Source organism: Cebidichthys violaceus, unplaced genomic scaffold (genome assembly GCF_023349555.1).
Source record: "Cebidichthys violaceus isolate CVI_PGR_0920_01 unplaced genomic scaffold, fCebVio1.0.p SCAF_25, whole genome shotgun sequence".
NCBI classification, from domain to species: domain Eukaryota; kingdom Metazoa; phylum Chordata; class Actinopteri; order Perciformes; family Stichaeidae; genus Cebidichthys; species Cebidichthys violaceus.
In genome coordinates this window covers 4595990-4623494 of record NW_027176428.1, presented here as the reverse complement: position 1 = coordinate 4623494, position 27505 = coordinate 4595990, and the positions used below count along the sequence as shown (strand labels likewise).

General features: G+C 40.7%; 1 protein-coding gene across 3 annotated transcripts; it reads right to left on the bottom strand.

Annotated features, from left to right (window-relative positions):
• Positions 1–71: 71 nt before the first annotated feature.
• Positions 72–27160, bottom strand: vdrb (vitamin D receptor b). 3 transcript variants are annotated; one of them, XM_068719982.1, is made up of 10 exons: positions 26685–27160; positions 26317–26390; positions 15368–15515; positions 14134–14264; positions 12517–12713; positions 12004–12103; positions 11105–11285; positions 8455–8606; positions 6457–6573; positions 72–5796 (listed from the first exon to the last, which is right to left on the bottom strand). In XM_068719982.1, exons 3-10 carry the CDS (start codon positions 15511–15513, stop codon positions 5543–5545), a joined length of 1278 nt encoding a protein of 425 aa, XP_068576083.1. In that variant the 5' UTR covers positions 15514–15515; positions 26317–26390; positions 26685–27160; the 3' UTR covers positions 72–5542. The 3 variants fall into 3 exon arrangements, with proteins under 3 accessions (XP_068576083.1, XP_068576084.1, XP_068576086.1); XM_068719983.1 differs by lacking the exon at positions 26317–26390; XM_068719985.1 differs by lacking the exons at positions 26317–26390; positions 26685–27160 and having other exon boundaries at positions 14134–14291; positions 15368–15454.
• Between the last annotated feature and the right edge of the window lie 345 nt (positions 27161–27505).

Genomic DNA, 27505 nt, shown 5'->3' with positions numbered 1-27505 from the left:
TTAAACCGATAGTAAATCTTTAATATATATCAGTCTATTATATGAAAAACAAGTCACACAGAAGGCCAGTGCTATGTACAACTGTTTATTTTTGATTTGCAAAACATCTGACAAAAATAACATTACATAAAACACCAATTTATAATAGAAAAAAGAAGATCTTTGAAAAAAAAAAAAAAAAAAAAAAGATAAATTGCATTTACATTAGAATTTAGGTAATTTAACTCTTTTCTGATAATTGGAGCCACTTCACGCTGACCTACACAGGCAGTTTATGGCTAATAGATTCAGATCAGTATGCATGTGTTACAAACATAACATTAAGTGCTTTTGTTGGTTCAGGCATATTAATTGAAAGTGGCATGATTTGGGTTCACAATAAAGGGTGCGAATTAAATGCCAAATTCAAATGTACTCTTCTAAAAGATCAATACACATGGCTGACTAAGTACTAAGAGGCCAATCTCACACTGGGGTAATCTTCGCATTCAAATTAAGATGGGGAATATCTGAACCAAGCTTCATTAACACCCTCCCTGCATTAAAAGGGTAATATTATGGCACACAGCTCAGGGTAGATGTGACTATGCACAACATTGTTCCTCAGTATTCGCTGATCAATAAAAATTATCTTATTCATTCAGTGTTTACCTGAAGCAGTTTGACATGAATACAAAATAAACTTGGTTTAAATTCACTAAAGTGAGTAGTTTCTCCGTTATTATGATACGATGATCTAAAAGAATTTGTTTTTCCCTAATAAACACCACTGAGTTGTGTGTTTCAAAAAGACACAACCTCTCAATGAGGCTTGTCGCACCACTAGGGGGGCTGACATTTTGGACGATGCCTGCATTATGGGGTGTCAATAACACACAACTTGGTGATGCTCACGATAAAAGCAGCATTGCATGGATATTGAGGATTTCACTTTTACTAATTCCCCTTGTTAGACCAGACGTCGGCAGGGAATGATGAAGGTGCGGGAGCAGACTTTAGGACAAAAGGAGAGGTGAAGACACGGAGAGGGTATGGGAGAAATGAAGGGGCAAATAAGAGGGACAAGAGAAGGATGGTGTACTACAGAGCTAAGACCATGCTAACAGTACCTAGTGGAGCACAAACACACCTCCCGCTTCTCCTACTGCCACAAAGTCTTTCAGGTTCCTTCTTTGCAACTGTATTCACTCCACAAAGTTCCCCTCTCCAGTTTGCCCTTATGAACTATAACGATATGGTCAATATCAGCAGCATGGCAATCAGATTAATTGCGTCGGTTGCTAAAAATTACCAAGATATCCAAAGGACAAAGATGCAGACATGGGTCTTTTTTGGAGTAAATACAGCCTCACCCTAGCCAGTCTGAGTCCTGTTGGTCAGAGTGCAGGCACTATATTAAAAACACTCCCGGTATTTTGTGCGTAAAAAAAACAAAGGCAATGCTAAGTTTGAGAAGAAAAATACTGTACAAAAAAACAAAACAAAAATGATGACTTCATTAGCTGGACTCTCCCAAATCTGTGAGATATCTCTGAGGTAATCATTGAAGTATGACTCATTAGACAGCAATAAATACCAACATGAATACAAATATTACAAAAGTAAAAACAGAGGCAAATGCTTAATGCTAAAGCAAAAATCTGAGCTAAAAGAGGTAGGTTTTTAGGTAGATTATGGTGTACATCCATTGTGAACACTCCGTTTTGTAAGAGCTAAATTAAGTCGATTCCATTACAATCCCTGTCCTAATGGGAAGAACAAAAGCAAAAAAAAAAAAAAAAAAAAAGACTTGAAAGCCTTTGTGTGGGAGACTGTTTTCAATGAATGACGTCATACATGTTTTTACAGACAGGATTTATAATGGCAATAGCTGTACAAAAAACTTAAAAAATATCTACTAATATGATAAACTGTAAAGCTTGCTGGTGATAGTGTACCATGAGTTGTATATTGCAGGCCGTGTTACTGTGTTATGATCTATCTATCTATCTATCTATCTATCTATCTATAGAAAATCTCCCCAAAGACCCATCTAATTTGTGGTGGATTTCCATAGTTTTCAAATTCCAGTATTTTCAACAACCGCAATGCAGAGTTAAGAAATGAGGGATTCTGAGCAGCCTACCATGGTAAAAGCATACAGGAAACTCTGGGGATGCACCATATTCAGATTTAACTGTATTTGCATGTTATGTAAGTGTTGGGTGGGAAATTAAATGGGGAAAAAGGTCCCAAAACCAACATTTAATCACATATTTAGACATTTAAAAAAAAAAAAGAGGTTTTCCTTCTCATGATAAAGCCTAAAGCAAGTACTGACCAAAATCTATTAAATTAGTGACTGTATGATACATCCACCAGACTCTTCCTGTACAGTTTTCAAAGCCCCAAGGGCAACTCCCCTTTTTCCCTGTTCTTTTGTGGAAGGAACTCTCCCTGTGGCACTTACAATGTTCATCAAACCTCCCGCTGTGTTAAACATACACAAATCAACAACGCATCTCTATCTGGAACAACAATATAGAACTAAAATCAAACCCATATTACAACAGTATGTATTCAGAGAAAATCAACATGGAGACTTTTCAAAAACTTCAAAAGTCAGTGTTCACTAACCAAGCACATCATATCCCTCATCAAGCTGACACACTATACATGTGAGTGGTACTGCCAAAAGACACTCAATCCATAGCTCCTTAAAGTTCAATCACAGTAGGGGGATTCGTGGGGCATATGGAAGTATAAATCCTTATGATTATGTGAATATGCAAACATCTAAAAAAAACGATTTGACTATCTCTGCTAGGCAGAGTGTCACAGTGACTGATGAAGAGTCGGAATAAAGCCACAGTGGCGGAGAATGGACTTGAAACCATGCGGGGTGAACAATTTAAAGCAACTGTCACAACTACTCAGGAAGCAGTTGTGAGAACACACCCAGCTCAACAACAAACACTTGCTCTCTCCCATCATCTTCCTCTAAGATCACAGAGTAATCCTCGTCTGCTCTCGGGTTTGACACATGAGGCCTTTTGGCCAATCACAGGAACCGTTTTAACTGATCACTCTCCTATCACACAGCAAATAAAACACACACAAAAAAAAAGTTTTACACTCATGTCATCTCTGCAAATGACTTCTTTTATGCCAAGATGCTTTAGTGAAATCATCTGAACTTGGCAAGAATTTGACTAAACCCTTCTTTTGGGGAATTGTCTTGATATATAAAAAAAAACCATGTCATCTCATATAATTTTACCATAATCCCACATGCAGCAAGCCATACATTACTGGCCTCTAAACCTAAGCGTTTAAATTCTCTTGGCAGTTTGGTTTATAAGCCATTAGCTGCCATCGGATGAAGTCTTAAGCCAAAGATGACTGACAGCACTTTGACAGCAGAGAGAAGGCAGATGAGTTCCTATCACATATAAGCTTATCTTCCAAGGGCCATGGATGAATAGCATATGAGTTTAGAAGATTATATAATGAGGATATCCAAGGCTCTGGAGTCATCATTACGATGCACTGTGATGTATCAGGTGTATAACTAGCTTAGTGATCTATATGGCTTATATTAAGAGAGCAGCGTGGTATGTTTAGCTTGTCCTCTTTCTGAAAATGAACCTTGGAAATTAGGCAAATACATCAACCCACCACTAAACAAATAATAATTTGACTTGAGTCAAATATACAAGCAATCCCCGTTTAAGCATTTCTAACCCATTCTTACCAAAAATAAAGGATCCAAGTCAAAACAAACGAGAATAGTGTCTCAGAAAATGGTGATAAGAGATCAAAAACAGAAAAGGGTCAATATTGTATTTGCATATATATTTGTGAAAAAAATTAGCCTTGAGAAATATCTATGTAGCCCTATGTACAGCGGCAGACATATTACATATATATGTACCTGGTATTTACACAATGCAGCCACTAGAGGGCTGCGCAGCATACATCATCAAACAGGAGAGCCTGGGTGTCGAGGTGCGCACTACAACCTCAGCCGGGCCCTCCGACATTCTAGAAAATCCACTTCCCCGTCAGAAATGAAAGGGGTCTGATATCTGGGGAGGTCTGACGCAGCTTCCCAAGCTCTCCGCCCACGGAGCTCACTGTGTACTAAAGGAGGAACAATTCATGGAATTGTTTTTAAAGGTGAAATGACGTATAAAACAAACAAAACAAAAAAAACATCCATTGCAATTACATCAGTATATATGCCAATTCCAAGTATGGTATGCAGCTATATATTTACAATACAGGCCCCTTGCTTTGGCCTCAATTTACTATTCCAGTTAGATTTGGCATCTTAGCCCTTAAAAATCTGTGATAATATAGGTACTGTGTATATCAATACATAGGGTTGAGTAAAAGGGATAACAGTGCTTAGGATACATGTGGTAGTAATTAACTATCTACAGGGAAACAATTAAACAAAGAGTAGAATAATGAAAAAAACAAATTCATAAGAGATTAACAAGCCACAACGCAGGCTTGCTTTGATTGACAGTTAGCAGTGTAAAAGTAGCTAACACATTTAGTGGCTAATTCTCACCTCAAAACCAGGGACCCCAAGGTCCCATCAGAGCCTCACTAAATTACAAACTATGTTCTGTACTCTGCAGTATAAACCTCAAATATGAGCGTTTCCTTCATGGGCTGTGAGGCTAGTCAGACAACTTGCATGCATGTTGAGTGGCTGCATTCGTGAAACAGGCCATGAAGCAAGGTTATTTTTAGGTACTGGAAGCTTTTTGAGAAAGTAGTAGACCATACCTTTGGTGAAAGGCAAAAGGCATGTGTTTGAATTGTATACACAGTCATATACATACGCTGCATGGAGAGAAGCAGGTGAAAAACAAAATAAAAGTTTGAAAATATCAAAAACTAATGTGCAGGCACTGCTTTCGCACTGATAAACCAAAATGCCATCCGTACAGAATCTAAATTGTTCGGTGTAAAAGTTACTGTTCCACATAGGTGATGTAAAACAAAGAGGTAGCTCAAATGAATGGCTAAATGAATAACTGAGTAGGTTTGTTGCGATGTGTGCATGTAGCCTACACACACAAAATGTCCAGGCATTTAAAGCAGCAGTTTACACTGTAGATAGACAGAAGTTGTATGCATGTATGTATGCATGCATGTATAGTTTAATTTGTATTATATGAAGTTTCCTAATGCACTACGTCTCAGGAAAACACTGAGGAAATGTTTGGCTGTTAATGCAACTTTGCAGCCATTATTTTCCAAGGAGAACACACACGTAACACACACACACGTAACACACACACATACGTCACACACACACACACACACACACACACACACACACACACACACACACACACGTAACACACACACATACGTCACACACACACACACACACACACACACACACCACTTTCTCTCTTCCACTAGCTTCATACTCCACACCTCCACTGAGTCCATCCAGCACATCCTCAGCTCCCTGCCTCCATTTCTAACCCCTAGGGCGTCTCGTCTCCAGCTTCCTCTCGACCATTGAGGTTCAGAGGTTCTAAGAGACTTCGCTGCCAAACACCTCCAATACCAGCGGGGTGAGCTGCATGCTGTGCTCCGGCTGGAAGGACAGCGAGCGGTACTGTTTGGAGTGCTCCTCGTTGAGGCTACGCAGGTCGGCCAGCTTCTGGATCATCTTGGCATAAAGCAGCCGTCCTGCCGGGTGGTGCAGCTGGATGTAGGCCTGCAGGGTCTCCGACAGTCTGTCTTGGAGGGCTTCGATCCGCGTGTGATCCTGCACACCTGGGCGGTCTACAGGAGGGGAAAGGAGAGTCTTCAAATATTTATGTTTGTTACACAAGCGAAAAAGAAACCCAAATTAACTGTTAACATCCAAACGCCATTGGAAAAATGAGGACTGAATACAAATATCAAGAACTGGATGGAGTAATATTTATCCCACAAAACAATTTCTTAATTGTAAATCAACATAAAATTGCATGATATTTGTGTTTTTATTCCTATAGTTCTGGTCAGGTGGCTTGCTAAATTTAGGTCAGGGAGAGCATATCTGATGAATAATGAGGTGCCTCATATACGTGCAGGAAATGCAAATATACACTTAGTTACACATGCTTGCTTGCATAACGATACATGTATAATAAATGCACTGCATCCTCGGCAAATGCATACCATACACACAAATGTGTGTTCAAATCAAGGCGCATACTCACACAAAACCCTTCAAGTAGCTTAGACCTGCACCTCAATGTGAATTACGTTGACTGACGGACATAAACAATGCTTAAAATCATTTCTTATTAAAACATTCAAGTTGATCTTTTGCCAAAATAAAAGCTCTAATGAATATATACTCTCTTGAGGAAAAAAAAAAGAACAAACAAGATCACTCAAGTAATTCCATTTGACCCTCTATACGCTCCCTCCTCCACACAGTCAGACATACGGTACCTGGAGAAAGCAAGCAGATGGCCATCAGCAGCACATGTTCCTCCTCCTGCAGGTTGAGCTTCTTCAAGCCCACCTGGAACTTTACCAGTGGCTCCAACAGCTCCAGAGTGTGGCCCGCTACAGAGGACGCAACACATCATTACCGTCTTTGCAGCACATAGAATCAGTTCCATACGATATCAAAGGAAAAAAAAAGGCCCTCTAGGGAATGTTACCATCAAGCTTATTCATTAATATTTCTTATTGTCTGTTGAAATCATCTCTAATAAGGAATTTTTTCTTGCATACTGTGCTTTCTCAGGTTTGTTTTCACTAAGAACTACCAGTTGAGATTTGGTGTATATACCATTTCTTAGGGGGGTTATTTTAAGTAAATGCATAAACGAGAAGCCATACAAATAATGATCAAAAGTAGTCATTGATTATCTCGACTGTGCAGCCATTTCCTCATTTTATGGCGGGTGCCGTGTACTGAATTTGAATGCTTTCTGAGCACTGTGTAAATCGTGCCTGTAGCATGGGATGTGTTAGCACCAAATGCTTTTCCAGATGAATCAATCTTTGTAATTAATAAATTATTACTTACTTTTTCTTTTACAATTGTTTAGGATAATCACATATTAAAGGGTAACTTTGGTATTTTTCAACCTGGATCCTATTTTCATTAACAGGTGCAATAAAACAGAAGATCACATTAGCATTATCAAGATGACCACTTAAAAAAAACACAAGTCTGTTAAATGTAGTGTGTCTAATTGACTAATAGGGATGCCAATTTCTGATGCCAAGTCAAGTTTGAAAAAGTTTTTTCCTCGAAAAACGTGTTTACGAAACAAAACCACGGATTGAAAAGTATTACTTTTAATCGATAAAGAAACTGTTTTTTTAATGATCCACTGCAGTAAATAGGACTGCTGTGTTACATAAATATTTTACAAATGAACTGCAACTGTGAAAATAGGGGCAGAATTAATTTGAAATCCCATGTGAGTTACACACTGCCTGGCCAAAAAAAAATTCGCCACCAAAAAAAAAAAGGTCACACACTCTAATGTTTCGTTGGACCGCCTTTAGCTTTGATTACGGCACGCATTCGCTGTGGCATTGTTTCGATAAGCTTCTGCAATGTCACAAGATTTATTTCCATCCAGTGTTGCATTAATTTCTCACCAAGATCTTGTATTGATGATGGTAGAGTTGACCGCTGCGCAAAGCCTTCTCCAGCACATCCCAAAGATTCTCAATGGGGTTAAGGTCTGGACTCTGTGGTGGCCAATCCATGTGTGAAAATGATGTCTCATGCTCCCTGAACCACTCTTTCACAATTTGAGCCCGATGAATCCTGGCATTGTCATCTTGGAATATGCCCGTGCCATCAGGGAAGAAAAAATCCATTGATGGAATAACCTGGTCATTCAGTATATTCAGGTAGTCAGCTGACCTCATTCTTTGAGCACATACTGTTGCTGAACCTAGACCTGACCAACTGCAGCAACCCCAGATCATAGCACTGCCCCCACAGGCTTGTACAGTAGGCACTAGGCATGATGATCCAGGTGGCGACTTTTTTTTTTGGCCAGGCAGTGTATTTATGATTGTATACTATTGATGAGAAAACGCATCTGAATTCCAGCCATGTTCATGTAAACTATTCAGTGATATTTTAAGAAGAGCACAACAGAGCTGCTTCTGCTGGTCCAGACAGTGGATGTTTTGTGTGGTCAGCAGGTCAGGAGTGGCATTCTTTGGTTTATCCCATAGAGAGGGGTCTTGTTTGAAACTGGCAAATGAAAGCCTTGCCCACAGGAGCCTCTGCGGATATGTGAGACTGTTTTTGCAGTCTTACATATGCACAAACTAGCTTCCTTTAAGCTCTCAATAGAGGTGTTGATGTGTAACATGTGCGACTTTTCTTCAGCTGTCAGCTGAGCAAAATGAGTTGACAAGGATGCATGAAAACAATAGTTTGTCTTCACGGTAGTCAGACTGTACACTGACCTTTGGTGACATCACTGATCTGGTATTTAAAGTCAGGCCCACCACAGCTCCAGGACATGTCTTCCAGGTTGAAGCTCTGATTTGATCGCAGCATGATCACCTCAATGGCGCTGGACTTGAGCAGGGCAATCTGGTCCTCTGCAGTCAGCTCCCTGCAGGGAAAGATATCACATACTGTTGTACTACAATAGTAATAGTACAAATAACCTGAATCATGCAGTGCTGGTCATGATCAGATAAACAACAAGTAAACAAGATTTCGAACTAGGGGTGTGAATCTTTCATTATCTCATGATTACATTTTGATTCTTTGGGTTGATTTGATTCAAAAAGATTCCCATTACAAAAATTGATTCGTAATGAAAAACTTGGATGGAAATTTCTTATTATTTTTGTATTTAAAGACACAGTCTCAGATTTTTCTCTGAATCCCAAAATGTCAGAAGGTGGAGGTTTTATCATTCTTCAGATTATAGTAAAAACATTTGAGGACTTATTTAAAAAAACGTTACGCAAGAGGAGCTCTAACGAAACAAAGAGTGCTATTTCATCTGATGATAACAAGATATCAACACAAAGGTGGTACATTTAGTGAAAGAACAGGGAACATAACAGCGACCTCTGACACTAAAACCTTAATTTCTTTTTTTCTTTTTAAATAATAAATAAACAAAACAAAACAAAGACAGTTTAGAAGTTGTGAGTAGATTCAGAATCAGATGAGATTTCAAAAAAGGGGGAAAAAAGAGATTCTTACATGTATCGTTTCCCCCCCACGCCCAACTCAAACCAAGTACCTGCCCTTTCTACACGTTTATGTCAGCTCATCAGTTGTACAATTCATTTCAAAAGATTTTTCTGATCAATGTTTTACCGACTACAGGTTCAACGTAATTCACAGTATTCAAAGTTTATCAGATGTTCTGTGCAGGAAAAACATTCAAAATATTTATTTCCGTTTGCATCCTCCTGCTGCCATGTCAATTCATTAACATAAATCAAACTTTTCACTGTCATGGTAAAATCCTGCATTTAGTGATGTTATGAAATGTCTTAAAAATGAAAGTAATGAACTAGCAGGAGACATGAGCTGAAACCTGCAGCTCTTCAGGGGAGGTCTGGTGTGTTGTTCAGGGCTTAGGGAGCAGATCATAAGTGGACAAACATTCCAAAGGTAATCCGACCACGTCCATCACTCGCTGCCAGTGGAACGACAACTCTCAGGAAATACAGGCCCTGGCTTGTTTTTGGCCTCAACTTTGGGGTGACCCCGAGACACTATGCGTTTGTCCCTGTCAACACACTGAGAGACAAACATGCTGAAGGACAGCACTTGCCATGTGTAGAAGGTGGGGAAGAAACACTGACCAGCCATTGTTATTTTGCCTTCACACACAAATAATGTGCTAGCTAGTCTCTTCCACACGTTTATTATTCCATTCATTTATTAAGTTCTATTTTCAGGGTTAAGATATTGCATTCTGCTTCATATCTCTTAAGAAACAAAAAAAAAAAAAAAAGAAAAAAGACAGACCTTTAGACAGATATCCTGAGGGTGTGCATGCAAGACAGACCGGTGTGTCTTTCTCTAAAAAGTTTAGACAATCACCTACTAACATACTTAAAGGGCTGAACTTCACAGCAACAACATCCCCACGGCAAATGTATAACCTCGCCCAACTAAGGAACAACACAACATAAAAAATATTTTCCTTAATGTGTCAGCTATCTGCAATATATAGTCTATCAGTAATCTATGCCCTTTAGACCACAGCCATCACTGTGGCACAATATCGACTAATCAGGCAGAAAAACAAGTAGGTGTACAAAGTCTTCAACGCACATTTAGGTAAAGAGTCACTCAGTGACATGTAAATAAACTAGAATTATCACGGCTGTATGCCTCCATGTCGGTCCAAAATGTCATCACTTAATTATAGTGTCATATTAGATTTGTGTTAAATTGGTCAACAATAGCTTATGAATTCTTGAGTTATGGCCAAAAACATGTTTGGCAAGGTCACATTGACCTTTGACCCCCAAATTCTAATCAGTTCTTCAGTTGAGTCCAAGTGACATTTGGGTAAAATTTAAAAAAAATTGCGTTCCTGAGATATTGAGTTAAAAAGAATGGACTGGGCGGTCGGACATACTATGGACGGAAAACCCAAAAACATATTGCCTCTGGTCACGGATGTTGCTGGTGCAAAGGCATGAAAGTACAATGATATACAATGTCTGTATCTTTGGATGGTTTTATTTTTCCAGACATCAACATTTGTTTAAGTGAGCAAGTCGGTTCTATGTGAAAACTGAAAATCAACAAAGAAAATCCTTTGAGAAAGTATTCTGCAAAACTTAAATACAGAGCTCAGAAAAATGTACCCTCTCTATCACACAGTCGTATGCAAAACAATTCATCCTAAAACTGAATTAGCATGTCATTATCATAAAGTAATTATTTCTGTAAACTAACGTGCTTTCATGCCATCTTATATTGGCCATTGTGAATTCAGTTTTTTTTGCCAGCCTTGGAGTCAAATTCTCTAGGTAAGGCATAATTTTATCTGGCTGTCCCTGTGTCAAAACTCTGGCAGACAGATAGAAACATGCTCTACGCACAACACCCAACACACAGCCACACACATACCTGAAGCCAGGGATCATCTTGGCAAAGCCAATGACCTTCTGGATGCTATAGGAAACCAGGTCAGCCAGGTGGGGCAGCATGGAGAAGCTGGAGCCCTCTTCCTCGCTGGAGTCAGGGCTGCTGCCCTGCTCGTGGTACATCATCAGCAGGTTGTTGAAGTTCATTTTGGTGTCTACTGACTCTGTGGTGAGCAAAGGAAAAGCCAGCAGAGAAAAGAGAAGACAGGAAAAGTGGAAAAGCATGACAATGTCACACTATTCCTTCCATGAATAGCCAGTCTGCACTGAGATAACTAAGAGAAATCATGGAACAGAGAGGGCTTGTTGATGGAAAGGATCATCTGAAAATACACAAGCGTCAGGTCAGTAGGAGTGAGATGAAAGCTTTAGATGACAGCTACGACAACATGTGAGGCATGCAGAGCTTGCTAGGTCATTTGTCCCCGCTGAGTGTTGGCGTTAGGCCACGGGGCCGTGCCCCTCGCTTTGTTTGCTCCATTAGTGACGGATGCATTAATGAACTGATGTGCACTCGTAGTAGTCAGGTGTCGGGAAGGGGAGGGGCAGCTAGCAGGTTATTCAAAGAATGTCCACTGAATTCTCAGTAAAGCAGCGGAACCGGTTATGTACGCCAACATGCAAACAGCTGAGCCATCTTAAGTCACATATTAACCACTGATCACATTTTCTCCAAACATGTCTGTCATTTGGGTTATGTTAAGTTGTTTTTCTGTAATAAGTCAGTTATAATTTCAGTGAAAGTGACACACTTTATTCTTCCTTGATTTGTTTCTAGGTGAAGGGTGAGTGTGCAGGACAAACTAGTTTAATTGAAAGCCTGGACTGCCACTGTTTTCCCTTGATTTTGAGTGAAGTCTCTATAGTGTGTGTGTATCTTACCTGGAGAGTGACTGAAGGAGTCAGAGGAGGCATCAGACAGAGAGTGGAGAGAAGCAGCTCTACTGGCGCTACGCGTCACCGGGCCCTCGCGCACGGGAGGCTAGAAAACAGAAAAGGGCACAGATAAAGACACCGAAGGATTCTTACATACGATTTGTGGGTGATTCAGTAAAAATCTTAATCAACATGAACATACAGCTGACCAATTTGTGCTCATTATATTGATTCTCGCTAAAATAAATACAGAATATACAGCTTTGTTGAATATCTGCTGAAAAATGGGATTGAATTACTGGACTCTAGTATGGCTGTATGTGTATCTTGCAGAGATAGAAATGTGATACAGAATGGACAACAATGAGTTCCGGAGGAGGAATGGACCACTTGGTGTGAGATTTGTGTGTAAGCAATACAAAACATGACCGTCGCTGACACGCAGTGGAGTAGAGCTGAAGCAGAAAGATATTCTGATGTGAGGAAATCAACATCACTGAAATGCTGCGAGACACAAACCCTGAAGCGGCAGAAGTCGGAGTAGGAGTCGTCGTATGTTTTGTGGTGCGCCTCCACCAGCGTGGCGATGACCTGACTCTGGTCGTCACTGAGCCGTGGCCGCCGCGCTTCCTTGTCCGCTTCACGCTGTGCTTCCTCATCCTTCCTCCGTTGAATTAGGTCCTTCTTCCTCTGCACTTCCTCGTCGGTCAGAATGACTGAGGGTGCAAGTATAAAGAGACAAAGAGGGAGAGAGAGTGTTAGAATTACACACACAAAAAAAACACACAAACACTAAACTTTAGAAAATACATGCATGGAGAATACAGCTTTTGCGCAATCATAAAACAGGTGGGATGGAGAAAGGGCAGAATGAAGAATGAGTTTAAGATATAACAGAATACAGCTATATCATCAATCGGTAAAAGGTACACTGCTTTTAAAGCTTTTCAGTTTGCATCTGTGTTTTACATTGTGACAAAAGCTATGTCAACGTGGTGTTGGGTGGTGGAGGGGTGTGTGTGTGTGTGTGTGTGTGTGTGGGTGTGGGTGTGGGTTGTTATTTTCTGGAGGAAGAAAATGGGAGGGGATGCGTCCATATGGAGACCCCTGCTGCAATGGACAAGTGAATGCATTGTCTTTGTTCTGTTCGCTCCTTGTTGTTCTAAACACTGAATTAGCTCACAGAGACAGAGACACACACACACACACACACACACACACACACACACACACACACACACACACACACACACAGAGACAGAGAGAGAGAGACAGAGACAGAGAGAGAGAGAGAGAGAGAGAGAGAGAGAGAGAGAGAGAGAGAGAGAGAGAGAGGCAGAGAGAAAAAGAGAGGGAGAGCGAGAGAGAGAGAGCTGGGTCTCAACAACATGCTGCTGTTTTTGCAACAGCAATGCCACTGGCTCCTCGAACATGTACAGTAAATCGCAGCGTCTGTACCACCAACCTTGTGGTGTTCCCAGAAACACTCAGGGGAAAGAACATTCAGTTGGAAGTGAGAGGCCTTTGCTTAAAAGCGGCCAGGGGACAATATCCGGATATACCAGGAGAAAACCAGAAAAAAAGAAAAGATCCTGCTATTTACAGACCATGAAAATAAACAACTATGTGGAAAGAAGAGGCCTCACAAGATTGTACATAACAGCAGGTGTTTAAACTTCAGATGGAGTACACTTACACTATACAATGTGGGGAGGCTCCACTAGTTCAAATAGAAAATGTCAACACTCTAATGGGGGCAAAGACCCAGAGATACTTCACCTCAGTCCAAATATTACATAATATATACAAGAGGGACAGTAGGCCCCCAAAACGGCAAACAGCAGTCGTGTAAATTTGACTATCCTCAAAAAAAAGAGAAAAGAAACAAAAAGTAGATTAAACGTAGTAATAATAATAATAATAAGTCGTCTTTATTAGGGGGTCTTGGATGAGTCCAGAACATAGTTTTGCTCCACATTGAACAGTGTTGGGCAACCACAAAAATGTTAAACTCATTCATATAATCATAAAGTGCATTTAACCCAAAAGGGTTAGTACATATTTAAATACATGCAGTAAATCCCATGGTGTAATGTTAACAGTATTGAGGACATATGGGTCAGCCGTCATACTTACACTCTTTCATCATGCCAATGTCCACACAGCGCTTGAGGCGGCATGCCTGGCAGTGGCGCCTGTTGTCCTTGGTGATGGTGCAACTGCCGTTAAAGGGACACGTGAAGGCGGCCTTGCGCTTCATACTGCGCCTAAATCAATTGTATACATTTTACAGTCTATAAAAAACACACACACACACACACACACACACACACGCGCATATCAGTTTATAAAACACACAAAAATAAAAAAATTCTACGAATTCACTGAGGTTTTTTTAAGACTTTACTTAAGGCTCTGTGTGTGTCTGAACATGTTGTTAAAATTGATACCGCAACGTGGTGCCTTGGACCGTGCTGTAAACAAATAATTATCATGGTAGAACTAGATAAATATTTTTGGACTTCAAGCCTGGGACTGACAGAAACAGCATCAACATGGATGAGCGCCAAGGAGTCCAGGGGTAAAAGAAGAGTCTTGAAAAACAGTGACGCAATGCGTAGTGTTTTAGTCAGTATCACTACGCATTGCACAGACGTGAGAAAAAACACACAGATAAGCACGCTTGGTGAAAGTTCAAATTTGGGCAAGAGACAAGGAGATTATTAAACATCCTTTTTTTTTCATCCTCTCTCTTTTAACATCAACACTGCCGAGAGGAACGGATGAAAACGGGCGGATACATCAAACACACACAAGCTCACACAATCATCACTCGCTCTAGTTTTGTCTGTCGTTGAATTGGAAACTCGTGCGTGTATCAATGAGGCAGCAGCCAAGGCATGAACTATAGGACCGAGCTCATTTGTATTCCCTACCTGCCCCCGGGACATTAGCGTGAACTCGGATGTTGTCCGTGGTCTTGTGCTTGTTCTTATGTAACTGTGGGTGGTAATTACATTTAATGTGTGTGTGTGTGTGTGTGTGTGTGTGTGTGTGTGTGTGTGTGTGTGTGTGTGTGTGTGTGTGTGTGTGTGTGTGTGTGTGGTTGGCTATTGTATATGCAAGTTCAGACCTGTGTTTGTATGCTAATGTGTGCATGTGTCAATAACTCGTCAGTCGATATGCATCGCATTGTTTTCATCAGGGTGATATGAGAAATTGTGCTATTATTGTGCTCCGAGTGTGTGTGTGTGTGTGTGTGTGTGTGTGTGTGTGTGTGTGTGTGTGTGTGTGTGTGTGTACACATTGAATATGTCAATTTACACTTGCTTTACAGCAGAACTGTGAGCTCACATGTGCATTTGCGTACCTGAAAAACCCCTTGCAGCCCTCACAGGTCATGGCGTTGAAGTGGAAGCCGGTGGCTTTGTCACCACACACGCCGCAGATCCGCGGCACGTTCCTATCGAACTCATCAGGGGCCAGAGTGGACGTACTCACGACTGTGGACTCCATCACTAAAAAAAAAAAAAAAAGGGCCAAAGGAGAAAGACAAACAAGAGAGAGAAAAAAAGACCAATTTAATCAGCTCCTGGTTGTACAAACTGTTCACTTGCTCAATAACTCAATAAGGAAAAACATCAATTAGACTGCCAACTTCTAACATCTGAAGTACACATTTGTTTCTTAAATAATCTGTTCGGTGTTGCACTTTACATATTTTTGACCGTTAACCGTTTTTTCCCCGACAAAGTTGCTGTAAAAACTCGACACCAAGTGAGTTGCATATCTTTTCACCTGTCTGCATGTCAACCAAACAGAGTCCCTTTCTTCAGGACACATTAGAGTCCCCCGTCTCCCCTTAGGAGCGGAACAGGGAGCCATATGAATCAAGTAGGAAAAACTTCAAAATGCTGGATCTGGGTTACATTTGATTACATAGTGCTCCCACTATCTATTTCACTTAACAGCCTCGTGAGAGGAAGAAAAATAGGCACATCCCTGCAAGGCTAGCATCCTCATAAACAAACAAAGAGACAGACAGACACTGTCCTTTTTCACAAAGCTCCTTTCTTATTCTCTTCTTTGCTTCCACTGCAAAGTAAAAGTGAAGCAAGGAGATTGAGGGCCACTGGAGGGGAGCGTCACTAAACCGATACAAATCTCAACAAACTCACAAATCAACAGCCAATGAGGTAAGAGCCCAGCTGAATAATTTAAAATGTTTTGACAGATCACTCCATCATTCATGTCTAATTAAAAACCACCGGTCCTGCTTAAAGTCTCACACACTCCAGGAAATGCAACAATGTTGTTTTTCTCAGTACAACTGAGAACTATATGAACATTATGCCTTTAAACCAAATTCTGTTTGTATGAACAGGACATGTAGTGCTACTGTTTAAAAACGTCAAAAGAAGAAAGAAAACAGAGGACCTTTTCAGTTCCTCTCTGCTGCAGGCATCGTGGACAGCAGTAACTCAAAGTATGTTGACGTCTTGCATCTCAGCACCACATGCTTCAACCGGGAACATCTGATACAACGGCCGTCACGGTACACAGTGAAACAGTAAACACGAATACAACTGGAAGGACCGGCAACTGACAGCAAATGTTTGTGGAGGGAATCCAACCATCAGGTTACATTGAACTCTGATATAGACAACAGACCACACGGAAACTCGTGGGTTGATGGGAAATCACTTCAAACTATTCGTCTCATCACTGAGCTCCTGAAAGAGTGACCTCTGGCCAACTAGTTTTATGAAAACTCAAAGCAGAGCAGGGTTAAATCCACATAATTATTGTAACATTTTATTCGCTCTCAGTCGAACCTTTTTACTGTCACTTTGCACACTGTTTTGTTACGATGGCCACATAGCCGACTGTGACGGACAAGCTAACCTAAACTCTGCTGTTTTCCCCCCATTGTCTCAGAGCACTACTTGTTTCTTTCTCCCACTCACCATCTCACATGTCCCCATGAGGTACGCATGTTGAGTCAAAGGTTTATCAGGCCAAGACTCAAAAGGCTATTTGGAGTTTGTGTGAATGACAGCACCAAAAATCCAACTGCGGCACATTTGAACAGGATGTTTTTTCTGCAATTGGGGTTTTACTAAACTTCCTGTGTAGACGTGTCATGGTTCTTTAACAAAAAAAATATTTCGTAGGAAAAAACAGCTTCTATGTGAAGTGAGTCACTCACTCGATGACATAATTGACATTTTTTTCTGTACAGGATAAGTTTTCTGAACTTATGAACCCTTGCAACCTGTGCTGCAGCTGTGCCTGTCACGATTTTTTTGTTATTAGCCTATCGTATGATATATGGACATGAGCTACAACATTTTTGCTGACCTCGATATTGCCCGTACATAAGAATGTAACCAATATTTTAGTCAACATGACAAACAGTGGGGATTTGTCCGATTTAATTTGATCAACGTTTTTACATACACACATATACATATATGTATATATGAATATTCTAAAGAACTAAAAGCTCATTGCTCTTTTAATGGGTATATTTGCATAACTATGTTATTATATCATTATATCAGTGGCATGAAATGGTCTTAAAATATAAGGACAATATAAGGAATTCATCTGGAAAGTGTGTTAAAACATGATTTGTTTTAACACACTTTGTAGTATGAACAGTTGAACGGGTTGGCCCTTAAACACAGAAATCTTAGTCGGGTAATACGAGATATCTTCAGGGGGGAAAAGAGTGTCCTGGTCTGTCACACTATCTTTTTAAACAACACATTCTGGAATCCCGCTGACAGAGATGACACACCATCAACATACAGACCCAACAGGAAAAAAAGCATAGGGTTATTGCCACCACGTCATGTTATGTTACACGATACTGACCAGTACGAATGGCCCAGCAAGTTGTCGAACATAAAATCTGTTTTACTCCATGAAGGCAAAACTAATCCCAGCAGGCGTTCACACTCATCACTCACTGTGAAACCAACAGGGAAAACAGCCATTTACCTTACCATGTCATCAACTGATCAGTGAAGCCAGTCCTCTGTGATTGCATTCTGCCTGACAGGCCATTACATTAAATGCACAGTAGTATTGAGAGAGAGAATGCTAAATAATGCATGAGGTTATTAGACCAGATCTGTACTCATTCCTGTTTCTGGCACGCAAAGCCAAGAGTACAGGTTTTGAGCTTTAGGCTTCTACGGAATGTCTCACCCTTGAATGATATACAAAGTGTGTGTGTGTGTGTGTGTGTGTGTGTGTGTGTGTGTGTGTGTGTGTGTGTGTGTGTGTGTGTGTGTGTGTGTGTGTGTGTGTGTGTGTGTCGTTCAGCAGCATCAATCAAATCTGTAATTGCAGTAATAATGCGAGATATTACTCATGTCTGATGTGTTACAGTGGCAAAGAGCCTAAGGATAAAAGAGTAACACTGGGATTTCTGATTAGCTTACGGTCCTGCTCCATGATGGGCAACTAAGTTTTTTTTTTTCATCGGGTAGAATTGATGTGCTTATAAATTGTAACTGGACTGTTTTACCAACTAGAAAATCACTGTCATTTCTTTTGAATAGTGCACTGCAGCAAGAGGGACATTATTATGCGTTGCCACTTACTGTACAAGGTCAACTTGTGAGTCCAGCAACTTTTGGAGCAACTGCTGAACTCTAACCTTTTGGAACTAAAAACGTCTCAGGTGGTAAACACATTTGTTGCCTCCTGCATAAAAGGAGCAACATAAATATGATATTAAGAACTCACTGAGCATAGAGGTTTGAAACGTTTTTATTTTAAGTTTTACTATTCCGTGTTGGTCAGATTTACTCCTTCCACATTTTCCCCTCCAAACTTTTCAACATGGTCAGCTGTTATTAGGACGTGCCTTCTGTCCAATACATTCAAGTCAAGCCAACTTGTAAACTTAAGCATAAAACTTTCACCAGCTTTGGTAAGTTAACATAAAAAGTTATGAAAATAGTATTTCAAAAGCACCTACTCTGAAAAATGGCAACAAAAGAAAAGTATTCCAACATTCAATAAAATGTTATTCATATAGCACCAAATCATAACAGAAGTTATCTCAGGGCACGTAACAATTGCATATAGAGAAGGTGCAGACTATAATCTTCATATTTACTATTTACAGAGACCCAACAATTCCAACTATGAGTAAGTATTTGGCGACAGTGGCGAGGAAAAAAAACGTCCTTTAAACAGGCAGAAACCTCGAGCAGAACCAGGCTCTGGGTGGGTGGCCAGCTGCCTGGATGTAAGCATAAAAATATCTGAAATGCTAGAAATAAAATATAATTGTATTCTAAAAAAAAGCCTGTATAATGGATGCAAGATCTCTGTTTGGCTAGGACTTAACAGTGGAAAAGAATTAACCTAATTCATAATAAACTAATTATAATACTAAAAATAGTGAAACAGTAGGCATGAGGGTTTAACTGTTTATGCAGATAGTTACTTTAACAAGGATATTTAATAAATTGGTTTGATCTTTATCAAGCTGGCACTTTGCAATGGTCCAGAAATTGTCACGGCGCAGTTTCTAATACTAAACATCCCTGACTGATCTCAAACAAGCTCCCAGACTGCAATGACATATTCAGCATTTATTCACACTGCCAACAAACAACAAACACTGGTTTTACTACTTACAATATTAGGACTTAGGATGTGAATGTCTGTCATGTCATTAATTTCAAACAACATGGCCAACTTTCAATTTGATTATGCACTAAAGAATCCAATATTTACAAAGACATAACTGATGACTGCGTTGTTGTCTTGCCGCCTTAAAACAAAACTGTAATTTTTTAAATCTTATCTTTCTAATGTGGTTAATGCAGTTTTTTTTGTTTTTGATAGATGCATACAAGAATATTGAAAAAATGGATTTCTGATTTTAGTTTTTTGATTTACTTGCATTTCTAGACTACTTCAATTCTTAGATGTTTGATCACTTGTACATTCATTTTCATTCATTCCACTTGTGTTTTACTCCCATTAAAAAACATTTATCGTGACAGTTATGTTATAATGTATATCATGACTGCAATCTTGGGACATCTATTTAGCAGTTGCCATTGAAGTAAAAAAAAAAAAAAGGACAAGGAAGATAAAAAAATGGACAATCATAGTCTGTGAATGTATTCCATGTGAAGTGGAGAGCTACTGAGGTTAATTAAGAAAGCTCATCTCAGCCACATGACTAGTATGAGAAGGAATAAGCTCACAAATCTCTTGAACATGAGCAACTTCTACAAAAGCATTATAGGCACCGCATTAGTTTATAAAAAAGATTTTCAATCTCTTAGGTTGTCAGTTGTTATTGAATGTCTCTCCCTCAAAGCAGCGGGAACCTTGAACACAAGTGATGTCATAGCTTTGTCCTTAGTTAACCCACTACATAATTCATAACAAGTACAAAAATGCCGGTTTATCATGGTAACCTTGAATATTTTTCACAGTGAACGTCTCCCAAATATAAAGCAACTGTCTTGCAGCAGCACAATTTCCCTCTGGATTCTGAGATCTTCTCAACATGTTATTGAGTGCGTCACATGGTAGGCATGTATTTACTCGACCATGTGTCCATTACACCTCGCTACACATATAGTTGAGATGACGATCATCTATTGCCCTCTGCATGACCGTCAGTCAGAGAGAGGAAGTGCCAGCCCACATGAGTTTAGGAGGAAAGGGGGATGCGAGGGAGAAGCTGTCCGGAGAGGGGTGGGGCTTATGGGATGCTGAAGAGATGGAGTAAAAACAGATATGGATATAAACATTGATACAGTGAGTAGGGGAGGGGTGACCTCTTTGTCACTGCGACTTTCTGCATCACAAGCCATGCCCTGGCTGGCTGTTGCAGATGTGAGAGAGCGAGCACTCGGCAGTGGACCAGAGAGAAGCAACTTAAACACAAACAGCCTGTTTTTGTTATCTAAAAAGGACGGCTAAAAATACACAATCATAAGCCACTTCAATTACTGGCTAAATATAAATAAAAGTCTCATTTCTGACAGCTTCTCATTTTGAGAAGTATCAGAGGGGAAGGCTATTCACGTAGGAATCACATTTTTAGTATGATTTATCTCTGTTGGTGTTTTTTTAAATAAAGAAGCTAATTTTGGCATTTCGTGTTTGTACACTTATCCTTAGGACAATGAAAAATCTGTTGGCATGCCAACTAAATTGTATGTATGATAAAGACTTGTGTTGATAAATTTAATCTTAATGCTAGTATATTTGAGCCTTAAAGACTTTTAGGTTCAAGGATCTCACAACATCACTTATGACACAGTGAGTAATAACGATGAAGACCAGGACAGGTATTCTGTTTTGGGGGTTTGTAAGAGACGTTGGATTAATCTGATCATTGTTTCCTTTGTTGAACCTTAAAATGGCAGAAAATAGGGAGAACTTACCTTTCCTGAAGCCCCAATATCTTGTTTTGTACAACCAACAAAGGAAAAACCCAAAGACATTCAATGACACTGAAAAAAAAGCAGCAAATCCCCACAAGTGAGAAGCTGGAACTAGGAAATGTTGGAAAGTTGACTTTGCTTATTCAATACTCAAAATAGTTGCCAGTATTTTTTTTGTGTGTCTTTTAACTGATCATTCTAATAAAAGTATTGACTATATGACAACTCTTAACAGACAACAGTTGAGAGAAGAATTGACCACGTAGTGTAAAATAAGCACAGTTTGCTCTGCAACTGGATACCCCTTACAAAAGAGGGAATTGATGGAATCTATCAGATAAATAAAGGAACAAAAAGAAGGAAAAATAATGTGTACTGGAAGTCTGGGGTTTGGGAAACTGAGAGACACAGCGGCAGTGGTTGATGAGCAAGAGACGAGGCCTGCTGTAATTATGTGCCGCACCGCAAACTGACTCGAGCTTGACATTGTAACTGGGTGATGAAAGCTGCAGAATAAAGACATTACCCTAATTTTGGTGGCATAGCTGGAGGAGACACTAGGGAGTTTCCTTTCCATTTTACCCAGCAAACTAGTTGTGGGAGAACAAGTGCTACTTAGCATGCAGAGAGGAGCACTGACTCATCTTTTCCTTTTGATTTATCACATCATGGCTGAAATGACACATGTGTCTTGTAATCCAGGGACTGACATTAGAACTGGTCCCGGGTTGGATTTAAAGACATGACACTGTCTGCAGAGGCCTTAATGCTAAATGTCATCAATTCAATAGATTAATGGTCTAGTGCTCTTGGTGGTCTGAACTGAATTAAAATCAACGTGTCTGAAAAACACACTCTTGTCATATAACAGAATATCTTTAATAACCTGAACGTAACCTGCACTACATAAAAAGTCCAGCGATAAAATATTTATTTTTGAACACCTGGCTGATTCTTTACTCTGGTGGAGTTGAAGGAATATTCCACAAAATGTTGCATAAATTGACACAACTTGTGTCACTTTATCAGTGTAGATTGTTTGCACCATCTGCATCCCAGTGTCCCAAATGAAAGCGTCTAACTTGCAGCTTCTAATTAGTTGACATCACATATCAATCAGTGGCAAATTAAGTCTCAACTACAGATGGTGTGAACATGAGGGATGTAGACTCGAGACATGTTAAGTGCTAATATGAGAAACAGTAACACGTCATGCTGTTGATGTTGTACAGTTAACGTTGTCTTTAGAATATGCCAATTCATGGATCTGTGCATTACTGCTGCAGTTTGAGCTGCTGTGAGATGTTAAGACAGGAATAAGTGCCAAGGTGGACCATGGCAGGAGTCCAATACCACCCATAAAGTAGCTTGTTTCCTTCTGTTGCCCATTGCACCATTATCCAAGTATGTGACTACCAAACAGGAGAGTGGCCATTGGTTTTCTTTCTCAGGTGCCCTGCTACTTACAGAAAAGACATAAATGAGACCTCAGTTGTAAAAAAATAAAAAATAAAAGGTTTTGGACCGCAGCCCAGATGTTGGATTAACTTTCATCAAAGTCAATATTAAGTGATTATAATCCCCACCCTCAACCAACGCCCACCATCTAACTAAACTAATTAAGTGGTGCCATTAGTGCCTGGGCGTTGAAATGTGATTGAAGACAGGGGAGATACAACAAAGTGGGTAAAGAGGAGGATCCAGATTTCAAAGAGGGATCATTTTAACTGCACGCAGACGTGCAGAAGAGAAATGGGAAAGCGGGAAATAAAAAAAAACTCGGGCATCACGTCCCAAGAATGTCAGCAATGAGTTTACAGACCACATCCCAACACATAAGAGTCAGAGTCGGAATCACATCCAGACCTATAACAGCACTGGAGGAAAGAAAGGGCTTGCTGTGGAACGCCTGAGTGGGAGAAGGAGGCCCCGTTTGACAATCCAATGAGCATCTTCCGTCTACATCACATGACGCAATCCCACAAATGGTTCTGAAATTGTTCCATGCTGCCAAAAGTCTCTCTTAAAGGAAAAGAGAGGGAGAGAGAGAGAGGGAGAGAGAGAAAGAGAAGTTGTGGAGAGGGTTGGAGGGAGAAAACATAAGGCGATGTGTTTTACTGCATACCTCTGGCTGGGTCACTACGAGTACAGAAGAGACATAAAACAAATCAGATCTAGAATGACCCTGGCTGCAGAGTGAACTGGGTTACAATGGAAAAAAAACATGGACATGTGATTCCCACATAGAAGTACATCTAAACCCACAATAATGGCCGAGCGGTGAAAAAATGAAAAGGAGGAGGACGGTGGGGGCTGAAGACAAATAAGTACCATTCAAAAGGAAATATGATCATGAAGGGACTGAAGAAGTTTAATTCAAATATGATTGGTGTTTACGAACTGCCTGAGACAAAAAAGAATACATGAGGAGAACAGATAGGGGAAAGAGAACAATGGACAGAAAGAGACAATGTGGACCTAACAACAACAAAGAAGACACTCTGAGTCTGTAATGCAGCTAAACAACTGGCTGAGCAGACTAGCCCAGTCCTGTCCCTTCACTCCCCTCTCTCTCCCAATCTCTCTCTCTCTCTCTCTCTCTCTCTCTCTCCCTCCCTCCCTCAGCCTCCACGAGTCTATCTCATGCTCTTTTCCTACAATCACAGGGAGTATGCTACAGCAGCCGTAATAGCACATGACAAGGTGACCTGTGCCCCACACGGGATGGGCTAAACTGTGGTGGAAGGGTCACATGTCCAACCCTATGGTCTCTGCACAAACCACCCCCCCCCCCACCCCAGGCCCCAGTGCTGGCCTGCAAGGAGAAGGGGAGAGGGAGAGAGAGAGCGAGAGCAGAACTGCCCCCTTATGCTGGGCCCCTTGCTGGACTCTGGAGAGGGGAAAGAGACGAGGCAGGGAGAGGCCCACTCAAACACTCACACACCGAAAGTCCTGTTTATGTCTATGCCGAATTTGACAGAGAATGCACATTCTCAAGCACACAGAGTCGTGCACATGGAGAGCCAACTGGACAGAGCCGGACAGGCAACGGACGGACATGTGGGTGAGGTGGGTGCAAATGCAATTTAGCCCACAAGTCAAAGTTATATAACCTCCAAGAAATGCTGTCTCTCTTTTGGGAAATACTTGATAAAACTAAATACAACAAATGACAGAAAACTTTTGAAAGGTAATATATATATATATATATATACACACACACACACACACACACACACACACACACACACACACACACACACACTCAAATGTCCTCCATATTCCAGTTATACACTGCAATGAATTAGAAAAGAAATCTGAATATACATCCACTGCATTACATATCAAACAGTGACATATATTTTGCTTTCCTGGAAGATATATTTTCTGCATGACCTGCACTCCACATACAACAAATATTACCTGTGCGATGTGTTTGGCCTAGAAACCATTAACCACGGGAGGTAATTGAGGGCCAAAAGACATTAAGGGGAACTTAACACTTCATTAGTCACAAAAGCAAGTGAACGCATGTGGCAAACAGCACACATGTACAGGTACATACAAGTGGGCCTTTACAGTTAAGTACAGCAGCCCCTTTCTTTCTATAGGGTTACATGTAAGAGGAAGCAACCAATTACCGTAGTCATGAAAGGGGGGTGGGGGCGGGGTATTTCACTGTACAGGAGCCATAATGGACTGTACCATCACCACAGCACACAGCTCCATGAACAGCCTGCTGCAGTTAAAGTCAATAAAGACACCAAGTGAGCCCATCTCGTATCTGCTCATAACATGTCAGCACTACTGACAAATTAATTGAAAATTGGTTGAAAGGCTTAAGCATACGTGGTCCTTATTTAGGGTTGAGTCTGCCGTTCTGTTGTATGTTGTCTTGTGAATTTCCACAAACTCAGAACATGTGTGAACGTTGATCTCAAGTGCGCCGAGTTGTTGAGAAGAGACACGATGAAGCAGCTGACGTAAAAACAACATCCTACCTGCTACTTTTCAAGTGTCAAATGGTTTCATAAACAGAAATGGATAAGTGGGAGAATTAGCACAAAGGTCACTGGGAAAATTGTTAGGAATATGTATCGCTTGCTGTTAGCTGTATTTGGGCCCCTTTAGATTTACAATTTTAGTGATGAGCAGCAGAGAAAGAAAAGCTGGGGGTTGTTTGAATTTAAGACGCCACTGTGTGTGTGTGTGTGTGTGTGTGTGTGTGTGTGTGTGTGTGTGTGTGTGTGTGTGTTTGAGAAAGTGACGGAGAACTCCCTCCATGCTTGGGTAAATAGCTGGACGTGGCCTAACTGTATGTTACATGACAAGAAGGATAAATTAATAGTTATAATAGTAATAGTTCAGATCACTGCAGCTTCTACTTTTTGTATCATGTGTTCATCAACACAATTAAAATGTCAGTTGATATCAGATTGTGATATTAAAATGCGACTAATATTAATGTTCTTTATGGGGGGGGATTTTCACTCTGTGGTTGTATATAATAATGCTCTAATTTGGACAGAAAAACACTGATTTAAATCACATATTAACCAAAGTTTAAAAAAATACTGACATTTCCAATTCATTCTTCAAAATGCTATGTCATATTAATGCCAATATTGATTTAAAAAAAAAAACATGCATTACTCCCTAACTTATTCTTAAAATATACGTGTGTGTATATGATGATAATAAATGTATTTAAAAGTATCACAAGTATTGCATCACGAGACTGCAATAATCCCAGGGAATGTGCAAAGATCATAGCAAAACATGTGTAACTTCAAAGCAACATGATAAACATCGTCACAGAGAATCTGTTCAAAATACAGCAAGCTGTTAATACACACACGTAAAAGTAAAATCAAAAATGTCTCACCTGAGGTCTTAGCATGCCCTTGTACAATAGGTAAGACTTGAAACCTTTCTTCAGTTTATCCCAAATTGTTAATCCTGTTCAATAGAAAAAGCAAAATGGCATGTCGCAAGTCACTGAGTGGGCCTGTACCTGACCTGCAGTTGCTCTGTTTATGAAACTCTGACTTACTTTCAACAGCAACACACACACACTCAATCGTAACCACCCTACGTTTAACAGTTAGGCAAGTATGTAGGCAAACACGGTGATAACACGACACACTTAAACTGCGCTAAAACATGCTTCTCGTGTGCTCTTGAGCAACATAAATAACAATAAACTCAAGTTTCGACATTACAGCATTCCTGCCGTGCATGCGAGTTTCATACCTCAGTTCAACTTTTCTCCATCCAGACCGAGTTGCTTTTAATCCCCTTTAGTCGCCGTGTTCGTCGTGGTGCTCATGCGCTTGCAAAGTGCGTCCCCACCATGTTGACTGCGCGGGTTAGCTTGGAGGGAGAGACGACTGCGTTTGCACTAAACTCAAACAATGCGAGGAGACTTTAGTGGGAGAAACACGTCAAACTCGTACGCCCTTTCCAGACGTTGTCTCTCACAGCAGCGCTGGTAGTAGCTAACGTTAGCGTGGCTAGCTGGCTGCTTTTAACCCTAAAATGCAGCACCAAGTTCAGCCAGCCTATTAACCGTTTTGCGACCGCTTCCAACGAACGTCCGACGAAAAAAATGGCAGAGGCTCAAACTGGATCTCACTGACGGGAAAAACGTACGCACTTACATGAAGAAAACTCAATCGCACCTACGGTAGTCCGACGTGAAATACCCCTCCTTCTTCAGGACCCATATAGATGGCCATTACTTTTTGTTATGCACCGCCCCCTCTCCAGGACCTCTACGGGAAAGAGGGATTTCCCCCCAGCCCTTCTGGTAACCAATCAGACGTGCGCTCGGAGTGTCTCCCGTGTTGTGGTTGGTGACATTTCGGCCGAGCCCGGCTTTGTCTGGTCGGCTCCGGTGTCTGTAACGAGGGGAGCCGCCCCTCAAACAGGGGTGTGTCACGACGTCAGAGGTAACGGAGAGGTAAACAACTTTGACCGCGTGAGGTTTAAAGCAACATCGTTTTCCCTCTAATCTTTGAATCAATGGACACCCGGAGTGGGGGATTGCCGCGCTAACATTAGATGCTGCGCGG

What these genes read in the sequence shown, in the direction of transcription:
- vdrb (XM_068719982.1), bottom strand. Translation starts at nt 15,513, where the DNA reads ATGGAGTCCACAGTCGTGAGTACGTCCACTCTGGCCCCTGATGAGTTC. An exon ending in CATTGGCATGATGAAAGAGT is followed by an intron (nt 12,714 to 14,133) that starts GTAAGTATGACG and finishes TTGCACCCTCAG; the next exon opens with TCATTCTGACCGACGAGGAA. An exon ending in GATCAGTGATGTCACCAAAG is followed by an intron (nt 6,574 to 8,454) that starts GTCAGTGTACAG and finishes CGTCCTCTGTAG; the next exon opens with CGGGCCACACTCTGGAGCTG.